Source organism: Poecilia latipinna, unplaced genomic scaffold (genome assembly GCF_001443285.1).
Source record: "Poecilia latipinna isolate Pla-1442-1.1 unplaced genomic scaffold, P_latipinna-1.0 Scaffold84, whole genome shotgun sequence".
Classification (NCBI taxonomy): domain Eukaryota; kingdom Metazoa; phylum Chordata; class Actinopteri; order Cyprinodontiformes; family Poeciliidae; genus Poecilia; species Poecilia latipinna.
The window spans coordinates 289,755-310,662 of NW_015112700.1; the positions used below are offsets into that span (position 1 = coordinate 289,755).

General features: G+C 37.7%; 1 protein-coding gene across 4 annotated transcripts in view; it reads left to right on the forward strand.

Annotated features, from left to right (window-relative positions):
* Positions 1 to 1,758: 1,758 nt before the first annotated feature.
* Positions 1,759 to 20,908, forward strand: part of LOC106938855 (KAT8 regulatory NSL complex subunit 1) — a 43,314-nt gene continuing 24,164 nt past the window's right edge. For 2 of the 4 annotated variants that reach the window (XM_015021045.1, XM_015021066.1), the window contains exons 1-2: positions 9,135 to 9,619; positions 12,072 to 13,542. In XM_015021045.1, coding sequence (XP_014876531.1) covers positions 12,140 to 13,542 — 1,403 coding nt within the window. In that variant the 5' untranslated portion in view covers positions 9,135 to 9,619; positions 12,072 to 12,139. Of the gene's footprint in view, positions 1,775 to 4,818; positions 4,889 to 9,134; positions 9,620 to 9,681; positions 9,749 to 12,071; positions 13,543 to 20,908 lie in introns of those variants that run through there. The other 2 variants (XM_015021054.1, XM_015021060.1) reach the window with 2 other exon arrangements.

Below are 20,908 nucleotides of genomic sequence, written 5' to 3' on the forward strand. Positions count from 1 at the left end.
CAGTAAACAGGCTAGTTTTCAAATTTTTTTTTTACTAAAGGTTTTTATGGAGAATATGCATAGTACTTCAACAACAGAACTGACAATAATAATATAATTATTTTTAGTGAAAGAATGTTTTTTATCATTTGTTTGGAAATCATATGCATTATTGGTGTATGGTACTTAAAAGCTAAATGTTCCATTGAACAAAAATGTTTTTTCTTCCTTTTATAAAGACTTTGTATTTTATTTATTCATTTATTTTAAATGTATATGCAGGATGGTGGTTCTTTAACAAGCTAATTATAAAATAAAAACAAATTTCTAGAAGTAGATATTTCTGAACATAACAATTTTGTGTAAAAGGATCTTTGATTTGCAGAGGTTGCTGACCCTGGAATAGAACGACCTAGAAAAAAACCCTCCCCCACATGTTGCTTTACATTGACATCTAGCTGGCTGACTGAAAAGTACACCTTTCTCTTGATAAGAATGATAAATTTTACTGTATGGAAATATTCCTGCTTCACTAAAAACATGGAATGTCATGATGTGGTTACTGAAGGTGTATCAAATTTAAAATAAAAATTATTTTAACAAAAAATTGTTGATGTCTAGTCGCATAGGCAATAACAGATGCACTGTGTTTTCAGTAAAAATATTTTAAACATATATATTTTGATTTTACATTTTTGTGCACACAATGCAATATAATGAACCCGTGGTATTTTTACTGGAGGTCGTCTACTGTAAGAATTTCATTCCAGCCCATGGGTATCAAACTTGTTACATGCTGAAGGAGAAGTTTTGTTCAATAACTGTGATTTAGCCAGAAACAGTAATCTCTTGATATGGGACCCTTCCTCACTTCTCCACTCAATAAGTAGTCTATAAAGTGTCAGATTATGGATCACACACACAGGATCACGCTTGAGTAATTTGAGTATTGTTGGTATATGATGTGAATCTTCTGCAAGTCAAAAACATGTTGAATGTTGTTTTGCTGATATGTTAGTTACAAAAATTCCTGTGAATACTCAAAGTGGATAAGTGAAGTGGAGCTGCATGTCAGCTATTTACATTCTCTGTGAAAATAAGTGAAATGATCATAACTTTAACGCCAGTGCTAAATTGTGGTGATAATGCATCACAGAAACACTAATCTGTATTTATGTTCATCCTATGTCACTTAGCTTTACATATGCATCACTAGCATTTGTTTGAACGGCACTCTGGTCAATAATTCGGCCGCTTTTATGTCTCCTGGCCTGCTTTTAGGGGGACAGATTACTCGACCAGTCAAATCTCACCCCAGCAGTGAGACAATGTGCTAAGCCTTCAGGTAAATGTTCTGAACAAACTCACACGCTGCTGTCGGCTTCGCCTGTTTTAATGTGAAAGGCGCAATGAAAAATAGACGGCACACTGCAGCGCCAAACCTAGGAAACAAAGCATTAAAATAGCAGCTTGTTTATCTGAGTGAAAACACATCAGGCTGGACAGAGAGCAGCTAGCATGCCTACGCTGTAAACAACACTCTTGCTACGCCGAAACGAAAGCAGGTTTTTATGAATGAAGGGGAAGTTGTGAGACTAAAGTGAACATTTTTAAATAAAAACAATATTTTTTGAAGATGAAGTTTCATGTTATGAACTTTCGTACACATTTCCGCTGTACGGGTATTTGCTAAAACTGACATCTGCGGCAGCCAATAGAAAGCCTGGATTTGAAGATGTGGCCAATGGCGATGCTGGGGGCGGATACAATCGGTGGTTTGTAACAGGACAAGCAGGTAAGTAAGATTTTGTCTTGTTATTTTCTTAAAAAATGAGTAACAGTCTATTTGTCAAGAATGACCCTTACTTTGGTTAAACCACTGGTTCTTCTGTTTGAGAAGGCTTCATTTCTATGTACTTTTTTCCTGCCGTATGTACAAATGAAACGGTGTTCATTGAGGAGTCTGTGAGATCGGGAAGCAAACAGCTAACGAATACTAGCATGTTAGCTTTCTAACGTTAGCTTCTGATAAAGTAATGTTAATGTGCCTTTTATAAAATAAAGAAACAGTTATAATTCAATTATTTACTCGCTGTTGTATTAATGTGCCTTTTATTTGATTTACTGTTCAACTCCACCTCAGTGGTGACCATATTCAACATTTAAAAAGTTTTTTTTCATCTTAAAATTTGCAACGGTAACGTTAATGTAGTTAGCCCGTTAGCTTTAGCTTGGCAGCTGGACGCGACAGACTCATCGATTCCACCACAGTCAAAAACTAAACTTTTATGAGATATTCTGTGTGTCTGAAGCCTCAAACCGAGGTGAGTAAAGGTTTCAAAACCACAACAACTTATTTAACTAATTAATATGTTCAGTTTTCAGCAAGGTTTATTTCAGCTGTTGAAATGAATGAATTAAAGCGGAAAGCTGCGGAATTATCGAGGCTAGTCATTAAGTTTCACTCGTGTAGTATATTTAAAACAATAAAATGGTATCTAAGATGCGTCAGTAAGTACATAAAAACTCATCCAAAACCCATAATAAGTTGAATATATTTAAATTACCACAAGTAAAATAAATATATAATCAAGATATTCTATTAAACTTTCTGAAGAGTCGTATGTCAAACATAAAATCATGTTTATAGTTTACTGGTATGTTGGTAAATCTGGGGTAATTTATGTCTTTCCAGCTCGTTAAATTTTGCGAAGCAATTGCCTACCTTATTTTTTTGTAATTTAAATTGGCAATGAAAATTTTATGAGGGATTTTTATGTGGGTTTTATTTTTTCTTTTTAGTGGAAAAATGTCTATTAATTGACTTAGAATAGTCTCTTTATTCACCCAAACGGTCATGCTAATTACTACTACTATTATATGCTTATCATTATTAAGAGCTGCAAAAGTTTGTTGGCCTTAAATTAAAAATACATTCAGCTTGTGTAATTTTTCAAGTGCATTCTAAAATTAGGATATAATTTATTTCCTATTTTCATTTGAAAATCAGACCACTCATAAAATAATCAACAATACGCTAACATGAGTACTTTAAAATGTTCAATGAAAGGCTATTTAGTTGATATAAAAAATGTGCTGAAGCTCATCTAAATCAAACCAAAAATTCAACAATAACTATAAAATATGTTAACATGGATGAAAAATAGGTAGGGAGTGATATTCTAGTTATTCTAGTCAGAAGTTCTTGAATCTACAACCCACAAATAAAAAATATTTTTTGAGGTGACATTGCAGCTAGAGGTAATCACCAACCAAGAGATTGGAACAAAAACAAACTTGTTGGTCGTAATATACATACTAAAAGACTGTATTATCAAGTTAATGTACTTAGATTCAAATTAAACATTCATCGTAAAACTGTGAAATATTTCTAAAATGTTTTTTTTGCATATTGGTCCAAAATTTAGGACAGTGTCCTTTAATACATTTTTTGCTGTTGCAATGATTGTGATAAATATTTAATTATTTGACTTTTAATTGTCTAATTTTAATTAAGCTTAAAGGCCAGATCAGTTGTTTTTGATCTGTTGGTTGATGAAAACTTCAACAGCCCAATCAAGTTGTTGAAATTAGTAGGTTCATTTTAAAAAGTCTACTAATCTTGAGGACCAAATATTTGACATTGTGCCCAGATATTTGGCTTACAGAAATCCAACTTTGTGGGCATTTACTTTATCAGCTGGGATTTTTTGTAATTTCATCCTGTAATAAATTGCTCAAAAACAGAATTTAAGTAAAAGTTATTGTTTTTAACAATTATATTTTAGCTTTTTGATGTTATAGTTAAAACATACTATATTGAGTTTCTCTTCAAAATATGAAAAATATGCACAACAACTTGATGGCTTGTGACAAGCTCTACAATCAAAATTGTGGGAGACACTGTTCTTTTCAGTAAGTACTGTAATGTGAATGGGCAAAACTTACTGACATCTTGTGGCCAACTTAAAAAGTGCAGCTATTACAAACCTGTCTCACATATTACTCTGGAGGAAATTATATCTACATTACACTGGACCTTTGTTCTGTAATAATTAGTAGTGATATTCATCTCGTACAATTACACCAGTAGCTGTTTTTTTGGATAAGGTTCAATCATTTAGCTTTAGCTGCTCTTAAGTGACTAAATGACTAAGCTACCATCACCACAGCTTTTTTTTCCCCCTCCAATGTGCCTTTAGTGGAGGTAAAGTGAAAGTTCTCATTTATGGAACTGATCATTCCATGGTGCGGCTTAATTGCTAATAGTCATTGCAATAGTGAACATTGATTCCCAACATTGTGACGCTCTGTAGAAAATTATTTTCAGTATCGTCATTGTGTACAGTTAGCATAAATGTTTATTTTTATTATTAGTAGTAGTATTGGTAGAAATAGTTTTTTCATAAATTCATCAATCTTACAAAAATATTCAGATTATTTTGTTTTGTTGTATATTTGTCAGGGAGTGATTGCAGTGGCTCATTGTTTATTTTTGTAACACTTGATTGGGCTGTTGTCAAATTAACTGTCTTTAAGACTCTATTTTTGTGTCATTCAAACATCGTTCACTTTAACTGTTTATAAAAAAGTTTACAAACTTGCTTTTGATTTTTGGAGTAAAACTACTACCTACAATTTATATGATTTGAAAAAAATAAAACTTGTCTTTGTGGCCAAACCACTCAACCCTTTGGTATAACAATAAAGACCTTGAATCATAATATTTTTTTATTCAGTTGAACTGCTTTGTCCTGAAAATGTGTAAATATTAGTTGTTGCTTCATGCTTAACATCTGTATTTATTTCTAATATCTATTTGTTCATTTTATGTTTTAGGTGCAAACTAGTAACTGGATTTATGGTTCGTTGGATTACTACCTGGATTATATCAACAATGGAGTCGAAGGTAATCCTAAACTATTATTACATGTTGCTGTTTATTCTGGTTTGTGTTTCACTGAGACTATCAGGGATGTTATGTCATGGCCGTCAGTCAGTAATGCTCTGCGGATACTGTGAATGAAATGAACGTCCTCTTGGTAGCTCCAGAGCTTATCTCAAAGAAATGGCTTCTGGGGATGGAGCCACATCAGAATGTGTTGGTTCTGGGTATCTCTGTGGAAGTATTTCAGACGACTGAGACGGGAACAATATCTCAGGAAGTGTAGGCAACGCCTTGGAATCCATGAGGGGTCATCAAAGGAGCGTTTAAATCCACCATCTTTGCACGCACTGTTTTTGTAAACCCAAAACTAGGCATGAAGATCGAAGATATTGTTATATTTCTTGGTTAAAACGTACATAGAAGAAGAGAACTGGCTCTAGAGACTGATAGTTTTAGTTCTTGCCCTGTTGGAGTCGAGAAGCTTTTCTTTGATTTTCAGATCTTTTTTTGTGTGTTAACTACTTGGTTTAAACATTAAGAATACATGAGATGTCCCAGATTAATCTTGTGCAACATGTTTTGCCTTGGATAACCTCCTCTGTGCACAGGAAGTCATAAACAACTGTTTATTTAAAACGACCAAAGATAAACACAAGCAGCTTGTGCAGAAGTCTCCACAGCATGAGACAATTCAAATGAGCCAGGGACTTTAACATGTGTTAAAACTGGAAACCTTATCTCATTTGCAACAAATGTAATATTGATAATGTCTTACTATAGCTTACACGCATTGCATGGGTAGTATTAGTACATATATAAAAAAAATAATCAGTCTCATTTAATAAAATATATTCATCAGACTAATTTCTATCACAGTCTGTTTGCAGGCTTATTTCTCCTCCTCCCCATATCTTGAAAACTTTATGAAAGGAAAGAGAGAGTTATAGTATGATTTTTTAAAATTTTTTATTTCTTTTCACCGTTAATATTGACCATCCAAACATCTCAACGCGATACTCTGGGAATCTTTCTGTTGTTGTTTTTTTCCGTATGTGGACTGTTCGGTGACACGAATGTAGTCTTAGTGTTTTTTTTTTTATTTTTTATTTTGTTTTCAACATTCCAGCCTAGAGTAATGACGTGTTCATTTCTGTGTATGTTTCAGTATGTCCTAGGTCAGATTTTGTGTGTTTCTTCATACTACATTTGTTTATCTTAAAAACAAGATTAGGATTCACTCCCATAAAAATATTCAGCATAACTGTCCAATTTGTTTTCAAATATTGTTTTCCTTTAGCAGGAGCTAAAACAACAAACAGTGGAAGCCGTGTTTTTGAAGTTGAGGTTAGCAATTACCTTTTTGAGTCTAAATGACTCCAAGTCTAAAACCAAATTGCTTGTGCAGACTTGATTTGAAAAAGCCAGCCTCAGTAAAGCTGGCAAAAACAGAAGTGATGGGGTGGTGAAACGTCCGCCCGCTAAGGATGAACTGTTGCCTGGTTGGTATAAAACATTGCCGCGGTAGTTGGCACAATTTTGTACGTGGTATGAGTCGGGCATGAAATGACCAAAACTGCAAAGACATGGTGAAGAGGAGAAATGACCAGCAGCTGCAAGATCAGTTTATTTGTGGAGGAATACTTTGAATTCAAGTACCCAGATGCATATAATTAACGCATGATGTGCTAGGTTTAATGCTCCATAGTGTCTGTACGACACTGCAGTTCAGCCACAACAAATCTGTTCAACCGTCTGAAATTTAAACACGGAGGGATCCATCAGTGACTAATACAGGAAGTGACTGGAATTTCCTGAAAACATTTAGTAAAAATTCAAATTCAGGTTAGTTATTGAATAGCTACTCAATATGCTGTTTTTTTTTAATGAACTGATAGTCTCTTTTACATGATCATAATTTAAATATTTACGAAAGTAACTGTGTTGTTTATTGGCTATTTCTTTGTACGCTGAAAAACAAACATGTCACCCATATTTTGCCCATGATTTGGTAACAAAATCCAAATTTACATTAACTTTGTTGAATATATTTTAAGAGTAACTTTTGAAAATATTCTTTTGAGTTATTTTTTGTATACTGCTAGTGTGCACACCATTTATTTTGCATCACTGTTTAGAGAAATGCATTATAGAACAGAGTGGATGCCCACACATTTTTTTAATATATGTAATGTTATAGTTATTCTAGGTGTCGTCAGCCATTATGAATAAAATCGGAAAACAAATTTGTGTGTAAACACACTTAAAATATTGCTAAAACATTAAGAACAGAAACAAATAAATTAACTAAACAGTTTGGTGGCAGTGTTATGTAACAGTAAATCAAATAATTTAAAATGTTGCGAATTTTAATGTCTACGTTTATTAATTTAGAAGGGTGATTAAGATTTTCTTTTCAAATTTGTTCGGAGGATATGGTCAGCTAATGTCTTTTTTCAGAATTCAACTCTTTGTAACTTCATTTCGATGAAACAGAGACATATTTTTGTAATGGCCAGTCATAAAGGGTCCAAGACAAACATTGAATTCTTTCAGGTTGAAATAAGTCCCATTTCTTTTTTTATTATTATTTATTTTTGCGTTATTTACCTGGGAAAAACAACTCCTTGGGATCTAATGTCGCTTTTTCAATAATGGTTGGCAAAATGGCATTACTATGAGGCACACTATTTATTAACTTTATCATATTTTATGTTTTACTCTGCATTACTCTTCTAACCTCCCAGCAAGAAGATCCTGGTTAAACACTGCAGAGACTAGGCACTAGCATTCACCCCACCACAAACATTAAGTGAGTATAGCGTATAGATAGCGCCCATATATACTTATTCATTTAGCTGTCTGTGTTTTAAATGCGGCAGTAGTGTTTACAAATATCTAAAAAGGCCTCTACATAAGTAACCACCTTATACAAAAAGTGAAACATGGGCATTTTGAAACAGAAGCTGTTTAGAGAAGTCCAGTGTTGTCTTGGCTCCCCTCTTACTTGGAAGAGAGTTATCTTTTTCTGGGGAGTTTCCTATAACTCTGAGTTATCTGTTGAAGGTAAGATGATATTAACTAGTCATAACGTCTCAACAGAACCTCGCCCCAAATAACCAAACTATCGCTTTAAAGATAATACTTGGCTTTAATGTTAAATAATTGAAAAGGAAACAGTTTTGGATGGTGCTGCTTTAAAATGAATTAGTTTTAATGTTATTGCCAGAGTACAATGCACTTAATCTGTAAGCACAATTACTATTATTAACATACAATGAACTCTACAAATAACTAATTTCAGCCAGCAGGATTTTAAAAGCTGAAATGTTAAAGCAGCTACCAACACATTAAACAGAAAATACGAAAAAAATGTATATGTGTAGGCAAAGCACATACATAGTACCCATTTAAATTCTTTATTTAAATATGTCAAAAGCCCATATTCATGTTTGGGTTAATACACATTGTTACAGGTAAATAAACAAAATACACAAAAGCTTTAGTATTTAATTTGAAATATGTTTTTTTTTCTTGCGTCCTTTTTAATCTGGCACAATTTATTGCACAGGTTTTTCACAGGGAATTAGCAGATATGAAGCAATTAAATTTGACAATGAAATGTGATTGATACTGTAATTACAGGGTTAATTCAAATCATTAGTCCAGGTGCAGTGGCTTTTATGTCAGAGCTGTTTGGTCCTGCTTGGTGCTGTTTCCTAGACACCATGTGGTGTTTTATTACACTGAAGGGAAAGAGCTCCTTCATGTGGCCACAGGCTACACCTCCACAGAAGGCTGCTGTAGTGGTGGGCGATTCAGATCCTGTTCAAAGTGACATGAGAAACGCGCAGCCTGAGCTTTAAAGGGAACCAGAGCCTTTACTATGGCAGTTTAACAGAAATAAGGATATATGATTGATTATTGAAGAGTATTAACTGCTTTGGTTTAAATTATGAATGAACAAGGTCATTTAACAAGAATAATCCCGTTTGTGTGAATGTTTTGTGGACAGAAGCTGAATATGCTTCAAACTGTTGTTCCGAGAGCATGCGGGATACACGTTAAGCAGAGACAGCGATATTTCCAGTTTAACCAGCAGCACCATCACAGCAGAATAATAAGTGTGAAAGTGACACTGCGCTGTGTTTTTGGGAAGACAATGCCCTCCTGTGGTATGTTCTTTGAGCTTTTCTGTCGGTTCTTATCTGCCTTTTACTCTAGTGGTGAGAATGAGTAGTGTCTCCCGCCTACAGCAGCGCACGCACACAAATACACGCGCGCGCAGAGCTCTTCTATGTTTGTCAGACTCAATCCGACGGAGAGGAGCTAGCCGCCATTTTCTAAGCGTCTCTCCCTAAAACGAGAGAAAAAGCCTCGCGTCAAACCGCCACCTGGATTACCTCTCTCTCGTCGGGAATCTGTTTTTTCGCTTCAGGATTGCCGTGGAATCGCCTACATTTGAAGTAATCGGGGATAGGACGGACTATTTCGCGGCCTAGGGTTATAATATTCGCTGTGGCGGCGAGGCGAGCTGTAGCTCGGTGATTCGCCCATTGCTGAATCCGGAACGAAGCCGAAAGGCTCCGATAAGCGGGCCCCTTTCCGCACCCTGGCTGTGTATTTTTGGAATAATTAATGGCAGAGTGATCGACAAAAGCCCCGTGTGTTGTATTGGTACTCTTGGTTTTTTTCCACCCAAACTGCAGGGGACTGTTGCCGAAATTCCCTCGGATAGTGCAACCTCGTCACGTGGTAGGTTCCTCCTTTTTCTTTGTTAGCGAGCTAACCAGACTGCCTGGGTCTACTCCCAACTTCTCTGCTTTTCAGAGACCAGCTTTAACTACACGCACCGCCCGATTCCCTTCCAGCTTCTGTACGAAAGTAAGGCCATGGACTGGCGCTGTAAATACAAAATAAAGCTACTTGTGTTTATTTCTATAGTCTGATTACAATGCAGACCGTGTCTCCACTGTGCAATCGGTCGTAAAACGTTGTTTAAAACATTTATCAGACACAAAGATGTCTGGTTACAAGGGTCATGTTAGTAGCTTCAATGCAACAGAAGCTTGTTTTATTTTAACTGTGTTTAGCGACGCTCTTATTAAACATTTCAACTCTACGCGTAATTTACTCTAAACTATTATCGCAAGTGCGCGCAGGTTACGCAGGCACTTTAAATGTTTACTTGACTGACGAGGTTTACGTAAAACTCCGAAGTTGGTCTCTACCTCCACCAGAAAATAAAAATAGTTAAGTATTAAAGCGACATAACAGTGTGGTCAGGGCATGTGTCGTTTCACTGCAGCTGGCTTGAGAGAGAGACACGCCAGCTTGCCAGCAGGTTGTTTCTTGCATCAGCAGCTTTCTTGGGCTAACGTTAACCAGCAGTGGAGCGCATTAATTTCCACGCAGTTTACAGAGTGACCAAATATTTATCTGTCTTTTCTTGCGTTTGCGTGATCGTTTTTCTGTCTTCCTTTTTTTTGTCTGACACCTCCTCATGATACGAAGTGAACATGCGCTGCCTTTCCGCCTAAACTAATTGAAATTTAATGCAATGAAATGGTGCACACTTGGCGCTGAGGCGCAAAGCTGCCTTTTACGTGCACAAATGCTCTTGTAAACACCAGGAAGACATTTTGATGATTACGTTATGGTTGGCTAACGTTGGATGTGGACGTTTTTTTGTCGCATCTCGCCACACGTTTTTACATAAAAACAACACGGGAAGTTATAGTTGCATCTTTGACCATTTAAATTTCCCACCGTGTTCCCCGGACTCATTTGGCGTGTTTGGAGCCGAATGGGTGTTTTTAGATGGATGAATTGCATTGCATAATCTGCTTCGGAAACACCAACATGGCGTAGTGCGCGCCGACTAGAAACTGCGGTGAAATACTGAACCCCCATTCATCTGAGCATGCAGACGATGATGCGCGGAGATGCAGCTCTTATCTTTTATAATGTGAAGGCAGCCTGTTTGAAAGTTTCCCATGAACAAGCATGCAGCTGGCATGAAAGATATGTTAATCATTCAAACAATGCTCTGTGTCATTAACATTGTCCTAGCATGCTGCATTTTTTTTAAGCATTTTTGCTTTTAATATTAGAGAAAGTGAGATTTAAACATTGAGTTAAGATGAAATGACAGAGCAACCCTGGCATGATGACATCATTTGCTTTGAGATAATGCTGGGCCTAAATCCACCTACTTACATGGCCTGCAAGGAACCCTGCTGTATGCAGACTTGCCAGGGCACATGTAGGGCAGTGGGGTTTGGGCAGTTTGCATTGGTTTCTCCTGTTTCTTTCCTTGCCAGGATTTTTTCTTTTTTTTTTTTCTCTTTTTTCCCACAACCTTATAAGTAAATGACATTGAGGGCTTGTTTACACGTGCATGCTTGTAGTGGAAATTATTTAGTGGCCTTAGCTCAGGTGACTTCTGTTATTCCAAACCTTCCTTTACATCTTATTTGCCCAAGGTCAGTGCATAACGTTTTCTATTTATTTTTGTTTGAAGTTGGCCCTCTTTAGAATATATATATTTTTTGTTTTTATCAAAATTATTTGGTACAAATTATGTGAATAACTTGGAGAATTTATTGAAAGAGGATCTACCTTTTACTTCAGATATTTTATTTTGACCATGTTTGCTTCACATTGCGTTGGAAAGAAGTAACATTCTTAATTTTTACAATTTAAGTGAGAGTAACCATGTTGGGCTCAGTAGTTTTATTACTTTTACTTTGATTATTGGTCCCATTTAAACAAAACAAAAAAAACAATAAAAAACTTTCTACTTTCTGATTGGGTGTTGGTTAGTAATTTTCCAGTTACAGTGTAGTCCTACCGAACCAGTTGTGCAAGTGTTTTATTTATGTTGTATATAGGTTCAGCTGTGTTCATATTGTTTCACAGTTCTGAAATTAGTATGGAATACATTAGTGTGAATTTGCAAATTTTGTGAATTTGCTTTTTAACTATTTAAAATCTTATTTGTCTTTCTTTTTTGTAATAGAAATTTTTAGCTTCCTTCACATATATTTTGAACTGATTATTGTAGCTGGTGACACTGAAATCAAAATTAAACAAGATGTTCTTGTTGTTTTTAACCTTCCATCCCCGTTTATCGTGTTTTTTTATTTTTTTTTTTATTTGGTATTTCTTTTGTTCTTGTCTTATTCTTCCTCCATGTCGTCTCCAGGCTGTCCTCAGGTGGGGCAGTAAGCGGGTGGAGTGGAGCAGGCCGAGGTGCCCGTCCCTCTGCACTGCATGGCTGCGATGGCGCCCGCTCTCACCGACGCCCCAGCCGAAGCTCACCACATCCGCTTCAAACTGGCTGCCCCATCCTCGAGTCTCTCACCGGCCAGTGCAGAGAACAACAGTAACGCCAACAACATCCTCATCCACAGCAGCGGCCCCGGCAAGTGCAAGGTCGCCTCCGAAGAGTGCCCTCTCGACTTCTGCGGCGGCAACCAGGAACCGCAGGAGCAGCAGCCCCAACCAGACTCCGTGTCCCAGGCCTCGGCCTTGGGCAAACTCCAGCCACTGGTGACTTCTTTTTTATGCTCAGATGTGACATCTGTCCCCGCAAATAAGGAGTCAATCAAGCTGCAAGGAGTCCTCATCAAACAGTCTGTGCTGAAAAGCCACAGAATTCTGCCTAGTTCTCTGCTGAACGGTGGGGGAGAGTTCCTCTTGAGGAGGCAGGCAATTGAACTCTCTGGTGGTCAGCTTAAAAGCCTCATGAGTGGCAGCACCAACGGGAGTGGCCAGCCCATGGCACCTGTCAACGGCCTGGCCAAGAAGCTGGCCAGCATGTCAGGCTCAGGCTGCATGGTGGCGGTGAATGGTGACAAGCCTTCCGCCACCACAGACTCTCAGCCCCAGAACCTGCCGTTGGACTCGGAGACCTTCACTGCTACCATACCGGGCCACATCCCAGTGAAAGAAACCCTCAGACAGAAGCATTCCTCCGGTGCTCCTCAGAACACAGACGGAAATAATGTGGAACCACCAGTGCTTCATTCTGCTGCCCTGTCCTCTCTTAACCATGACAACCCGAACTCAACGGAACAGGTTAATTCAAACGAAGCCGATTTGCAGACGCGTACTGGTCTGCCACCGGGTTCCGACGGGGAGAGGCCAGGCAGCAGCCAACAGGGATCCCCACAATGCACAGCCACACCAGAGCCGCCTCTGCCCTGCAGTTCATCCTCGGACAGCCTCGACGCTCACGTCAGGGAGCGCACGGCCCTCAACAGCAAGCGGCAGGCCGAAATCGAAAGCCGCCTGCAGCGCCTGCGCAAACGTCTTCAGGTGGTGCAGGCCAAGCAGGTAGAGCGGCACGTCCAGCAGCAACTAGGCGGCTTCTTGGACTCGGCTCTTAGCAGGCTACGAGCCGGGAGCCGCAAGTCGGAGGCGGCGCCGCATTCAGCCGCGTGGAGGACCGGGCGGCACTATTCGTCGAACAGCAGGGACGGCCTGGGCCGGTTCCTGAAGAGCGGTGCTGTGCCCTTGGAGCTGGAGAGGCTGTATCTGAGCGGCTCAGCCAACCTGCATTCAGCAGAAAGCGCCTTTGACTCTGATGTAACTGAAAGCAGCTCTGGTGGGGACTCTGACCTGGAAGAGGAGGAGCTGTCCAGAGTGGACATTGAGCAGCGACATGTCAAAATGTAAGTGCAGTGACCTCACACACTTTTTAATTTTTTTCTTTTAATAGCAAAACCTCCTGCACTGCACATGATAATGTCCAGAACTTACAGAAATATTTGAAGCCTTCATTTTTTATTTTTTTATTTTTTTTTTAAATGTCTCAATTTTAACATTTTTCAGTCATTTAAAAGTTTTCAGTAACATCTCCCATTACTCATACCTGTCATGGTACTTGGAGCTGCTCAACTGTCAACAGAAAGTCCCTCCATTTCCAAACCTGCAATATGCTACTCCAGCATAGCAGGTGCTAATGGCAATTATAACTGCCTGCCTCAGTTGTGCTCTGGTCAAACTCCAGGGAGGGGTAAAGATACAGTTCACCCATGCAGCATGTGTAACTGTGGGTGGGATCCTGTAGAGAACACACAAGCTTGACTGGACTTAGGGGGGAAAAAAGCTTCCTTGTCATACGATTCTGCCTCCTGAAAAGACCCAGGCTGAAACTGAACGTTCTGTTTATCTTTAGAGCTAATAACTGAGCACCAATAGAACCAGTCTTTTAAATGTTTTTATTTTATTTTATTTATTTATTAAAATCTTGAGATAACTTCAAGGCAGGGGGTCATGGGTTCAAAGGTGTGGTTTTTGTTTTTTGCATGCTTCCTGTTGTAATGTCAGGTCTGTGTCAGCAGGGGCATGGAAATGTGTTGGATGGGAAGTTCACATCAGAGTGCACATCCATGTGTCATTGGAATCAAGAGAGGGAGTGGGCAGTATAGCAGGTGGTTTGGCAGTGTTAATGGAGTTACTGGCCTGAGTGGGATTGGGTAGATTATTAACAAAGTAGCTCTTTATTATCCCCTGCTGTGTTGACTTTAAACCTTTGACCTAAATATCATCATGTCCTAACAGGAAGTGCTTATGTGCCTAAACATGTAAGCAATTCAGAGAGGCTTCTGAGTCTTACACTAGATCATAATTTAAAAGATGAAATAAGAGGAAATAAAATTCGAGTAAATTTTGACAAATTTCAATGTGTTAGGGGAGACATTTGTGTTGATTATAGATTTAATGCTGTAAATGTGTCTAACAAATGGGACTGTTTGCGTGACAAATCACAACATGTTGCTCAGGACTTGACTAGAAAAAATCTAGCTTTGAAGCAGTTTTAAACCCTCTTTTAGCAAGTGTCATGAATTTCAATTACAAAAACTGAATTTAAGATCTGATTATGTATTTTGAAAATATGAAAAATGCTAAAGTATCTGACAAAGTTTATACTTTTTTAATTCAGTGATGTAAGTTTCTAAAAATGCATCTCGAAACGGGGGGAAAAAAACTGAACAATGAGTTGTTTATTATTATTATTATTAAAGGTTTAATTAAAAAGTCAGTTTTGCAAGTCATTCCAATTCTGTTCTCCTACAGTGACCTTATATAGTTAGCTTTATTAATTTGGTTTTGTTATGATCTAAAAGTGGAAGTCATTACACTGTTTGTCTTCTATTCTTGTCCTGGATAGATTTACATAAGATTTTCCCCACAGAGGTTATCAATACGTATGTAAAGTTGTTGTTAAATAGCAATCAAATTTCTCCCCCTTTGGGAATTGGATTATTAAATGTGTGATTAGGACAGACCAAAGATGATGAACAATTGATGCTTCTATTTGATGTTGCATTTTATTTGTGAAGATTGGCGACCAGAGTTGAGAACTTTAACACCATCAGACGCATAGTTAATTGTAACATATTTTTAAAAAAGTAGTTATAACTGATTAATTGATCTAAAGTTACTTGCTAGGAGAAGCTTGGCTTTTAAGTTATTTTTAACGCTTGTGTTGTCTTATGGTACGTTTTTTATTGCTCTCCTAGTAAAACATTTCTCATTACAGCAACCAGGTGGTAATAAAAGCATTGCATTATTTGCCAATCACCATGAAGCTGCAAAAGAACAATCTAACTTTTGCCAAAGGCTTTCAAATTAAAACTTACATCCTCCTGGGGAACAGATCATCAAAGTAAAGGAATTCTACAGCAGTAACATGTTCTGCGTTATCCCTCTTTTATGAAAAGCATTTCAGTACAAACTGTAGTTTATTTCCTTGAAAATAACTTCTTTTTCTGTTCAGTTTTTCAGTGGTCTTTTTTTTTTTTTTTTAGAAAATGTCAGCTTTCAACAGATGTCATTTTGAGGCACATACTGATCAAATTCATTTACAGAACTATATAGACAAGTCAATATGATCGCATAGGCAGATTTAGATTTAATTACATATGTTTCATTTTTAATTACACATGTTTCAATTCAGTCTTAGTTATCTGTACAATTTTAACTATACAAGTTTATAAATCTAAGGAGATCCTGGAATTGGCATCGTGCCATTGAATAAGCAGCTTACCCTCCTACAGAGAGTTGATTTTAAAAAAGTAAATTTTTATACTTCGGTTGGAAAAATGTTAATGCATCGACAGACAAGGCTATATGTCCAGTAATACTGGTTGGTCTTTTACCATCCAGTATTGGCATTATTCATGTACTCATGCGCATATTTAGTGGCTTGAAAGCTGAAAAGCTTGGGAATCAGTTGTAGCATCTCGCTGTTTATATTCGTATATGCTGCTATTAAAGTTTAGCCCCAGTGAGACAAATGCAGTTTTTAGAAAAGTCCAAAAAGAAGATGACTATTTCCCTAGCATACTTTCTAAACAAACTTATGAGAAGGAATATTACTAGTATGAAGGTTGTAGGTTTTTGTTGCTGTCTATAAATGTGACCACTCGCACTATGTCTTTTTTCATATTTATTGAAGTGGATCTTTTCCTTGTTGCTTCTATTTGCTCAGGAGTTTATTTCTCATCGCAGCGAGCATGTCATGGTTTCTTCCTGCTTTTTTTAACCATAATAACTTTCTAGTGTCCACCTTTTTATAACAGCTTTACTGTCGAGCAGCGAAAGCTTCCTGAAACTTGGTCTCCATTAACATGCAGTGACTCAGTTTTCCACTGATTCTGTTCCAAGAATTAGACGTTGGAGCAGTGAAGAGCTCTGCAGTTAGATGCAACGTTTGGCTATGGTTATCTGTATTGCAGTAGATCATGTGTGCTTGTGTAAGACGCTCTTTTGTTTGGGGAGGAAGTAAAATCGGTTATTAATCAGTGACTGGATGCTGATTCTGTTTTTTTTTGTTGTTTTTTTTAACTGTATTGTAATCAGCTACTTCCCCAAGTACTGTTAAACCCAGTCAGTTTTTCCGACCTAAAGATAATCTAAAGCTGCTCACGACTAGTTAAAACTTGCTCTTTGAGAGTATGGGAGTGTCACCGGTTGTTGGTATCTGTTATATAATACAACCTGCGCTTTAATAAAAACAAAGACAAATGAAATGTACTGAGTTTCTTAACGGAACTGAGCTTTATGTATGATGTAAACATTTGACATTTTCATTTGACATGGAAGATGTGAAGATTTGAGTTTTATTGAGCGAAGTGAAAACTAAAGTTGATGTCCCTTCCTGGAGCTAGTGATTCAACAGGTTGGAAACTGGTTCTCGGCGCTGTTCAGCCATGACTCTTTGTTAACATATTTGTCTTCTAGGAAGTGAGGCGTTTGCTTTTCTGAGACTATTGTACCACATTTTTCTCATCTAACATTTGGTCTCTGTTAACAATTACCGGCTTAAAGGGGCTACACCACTAACTACTAACATTTTTATGTTTTCAAGCTGCAGCCTCCTAATTCTTTTAATGCCATTTGGGTTGACAGCCGTGTGGTAATGTAACCTGCTTGCTTGCTTGGCCGTGTTGCTTCCAAGTAATCCTGTCGGCCATGCTTTCTCTATAGACGTGCTTTCCCATATCTCAGGATTGGTGTTCACCCAACATCTGTTGCAAACTTAAGTTGCAAGCTTTTTTTCTTTTTCTCTCTCTCTCTCTTCTGATTGGTGTTTGTTGTAAATGAGAGATCCATAATGGGCCTGAACCAGTTGGTGGGTGCTGCTACTTTCAGAAATTTATGTTAATGGCATTCTTTGCTGGAACCGTAGAATAAGTTGTCCTCATTAGATTAAGCATGTTACAAGGAGCACGGTGCGTTCTGTGTTCAGAAACGAGTGGGCACAGTTTCTTGTTTCTGAGGCAACAAAAAAAATGCTCATCAGGAAATATCAGATCTTACATAATGGCTTATGGAACAATAAAAATATCAGAATTCCTGTAATCTGATCATTAAAAAACAAGAGTCCTCTCTTCAGTATTTAAAAACCCCCAGATGATCTGACGATCCGGCCAATGTGCTGCTTGTATGATCTGCAGGGTAATTGGGACTACAGCGTGCCTTTCATGCTTATGGCTCAGCATTACTCTGCAGTCTGAGTCACTTAGCGGTGTTGTTCCTTCCCTTCATCGCTGCTGTCCATGTATGTATGCAGTCGAGCGCCTTTATAGGTTTCTGTTCCACTTGACACATCTGGATGTGTTTAGCTCGACCCAAGTTCCCCAACACAAACCCACAGGCGTTACATAACCCCTCTCTTTTATGTAATGACTGCTGCAGCTCTCCGGCTGAATTTGCCCTCTCTCGTTTTTCCTGCCCCACACCCTGTCCTGCTGGTTGGCCTCATCCGTAATCCCGGTTCCCGAACGGTTTCCTCCTCAAGATGACTTGAAGCAGCTGTCCTGTGAAAGTCCAGATGGAAATCCTGACATATCCGTCTTGACCTGGAAAAAGACAATTTCCAGTCTTGTTAATGTTTCAGTTGAGATAATTTTTCAGCTGTGTAAACAAGTCTAAAATTAGTGACTGTGGAATAAAGAGAATAAGCTGATTTGTATTCATTTAGTTTATTGGTAATAACTAAATTGTAAATATGCTTGCCCTGGTAACACGTTTTGTTGCACGATAAATTAGCCCAGAAATTATTGCGATAAACGATAATATTGTTTTGAGACAATTTTGAAGTAATGTATTGATAATGGCATAATAACTTAAGTTTGCCTTCTCAAAGCCTAATGAACTTCAATTTTCTACAGAACACTCCACACTGGGCCTGGAAGACATTTTCAGTATTCAAAATAAAACGCAAGTAAAAACAAAAAAGAAAAAAAAATACTTTGTGTATAACCTTTGATGTGAGTTTATTTTTATTTTTGTTTTGTAAAGTTGGACCGAGCAGAGATTTTGTGGCAGATATTCAAGCGCTGATTTATTACATTTTCACCAAGTGAGAGGCCAGTCAGCTAAGACTTCATTATTTCAAAACCAAGACAAAATGATTACAGTTGACCTTTGATACCAACTTAAGGATTTTGCATGAGCGTTTAGAACCATTAGTGGATTAAACTTTACTGACTTTCTGTGTCTTTCTTATTGAGTTAGCAGACCTCTGCCATAACTTTGAGATTTCCAAAAGGCTGCCAACATTTCCTCATCCAGTTTGTTCTGTTCTAGACTGAAGCGGAGTAAAAACTATGCAGCTTTTTTCATACTTCATTCTTATTGTCTTTTGAAGTCTGTATTGTAGCAGCCAACGTTTGCCTCCAAGAAAATAGTTTCCTTTCTTGTAGCTTCTTGCATATTTTATGCTTCCTCTGACATCATTTTTAAACAACCCACTGATATTTCAACACCGAAGATTGTTTGTGCCATGGCAACCTGGAGGAGTTTAAGCATAATGTATTAAACAATATGTTTTTTTTTTATCTTCCTTTGGCGTCAGAAATGTGCCACAACTTTTACATTTTCTGTAACCCTATTTTCTTCCAAGAGTCTGAAAGAAAAGATCTCAGGCCTTCAGCTTAGTGTTTGCAAAGTTGAGATAAAAATGTAACCTCCTCGTTGCAAGCCTTGGCAAATGCATCAAACTCCTGTTAGATTGTCATGGAGCCAAAAGCAAAGCCTGCAGAAGTGACCTTCACAGTTGGTAGCACTTAAACCTTTAACAATGTGTTTGCGTCAAGCTGCAGTGAGACCCTCAAATTGCTGGTTTCTATCAGTTGTCTGACGTGTTTGTTTGTACTAACAGAAGTCACTTCATGTAAAGTTAGTTTTATTATGGTGTTTCGAAATAGTTGACCAACACTTGAAATCACTGCAACAGAGAAATGAGGTAAGAGGCCAAGGCAGAAGGTGCGTTTGCTGGTTGGGGAGCTTCAAAAAAAAAAAAAAAAAAAAAAAAAACTTTAAAGCTCCACTAGAAGAATGGCGATTGTGTTCAGTGCTATTAGATGTGAGCAGAGCAGTAAACAATTTATTTTGAGGGCACCAAAAACAGCTGTTGTGGTCAGCGTTCCTGCAGTGTGTAATTTCATTCAGGGAGCGTTATTCTGCAGGGACATGGTTGTGTTGTAGAGATTTTTTTTTAATCTGTTGAGGAAAAACAAAGCTTTTGCTAATTTGTAAGACTCTGATGAAAGAGATTATTCAAATAAAAAATGTGGCCAAAAACTCTTTTGACACAAGACGTTGGAGTTCAGTGGTCACAAGGAGAGCCGAGGAGCAGTAATATGAAAACATGCGACTGGTACGCACTTTTGTTCTCCTCAGGGAAGCATTGATGACAGTGAATTTTTACTCGTAAAAGACAGCAAGGTTATAAGAGTGCCAGCTTGTTCCCCACCACCCAGCTGGACTGCTGGGACATGAAGTGAGTGAAGAAGGAGGCTTGTACACAAAGTCACAGCTAACGGGAGGAACCCTCTGACTCACATTTAACAGATGAGGGCTGAACATGTCAAGTGTAATTTAGGCAAACTACAAAAGGTAGAACTGCAAATGCAAGCTGCCCTTGAACTCAAATTTTAAAAACGTTTGTAGCTCCAATCTGTGAGGAGCAAAACCTTTCATGGTTATCACTGGATAGCTACATATTTAATCCATCTATATATGCAGCTGTGAAAACACTAGTAGATGAATTATACTGATGTATCTTATGTTTTCAAAGCACATGAATACCTGAGACTGATCCAGATCTTTTCTCATGGAGAGATTTTTGTTGTTATACTAATCTGAGTATCTGAGTAATCAATAAGAGTTTCAGTCTGACGTTTGAATTTACTCGCAACACAAGGCTGGAAAATTCCTTCACCCAGCTTAGACGTTTGAAGTAGGGCTGCAGCTAATTATTAAGCTGACAATCAGTTATCCCATCAATTATTCTGACAACTAGTTGGATTAAAAAAATTGACGCATTCCGTAAATTTTTCATTTTACTGCTTAAGTTTATTTTATACTATTGTAATATTAGAAATACATTAAGATACAAATTCCTGTATTTCTTTTTATAAATAAGAAATGGGGATGTCACAATCAGTTTTTTTTTTTTTTTTTTTCCTCTGTCTTTTTTTTTTGAGTTNCGGGTGGTGGGGTCCTAATCCGATTTTTTAAAAA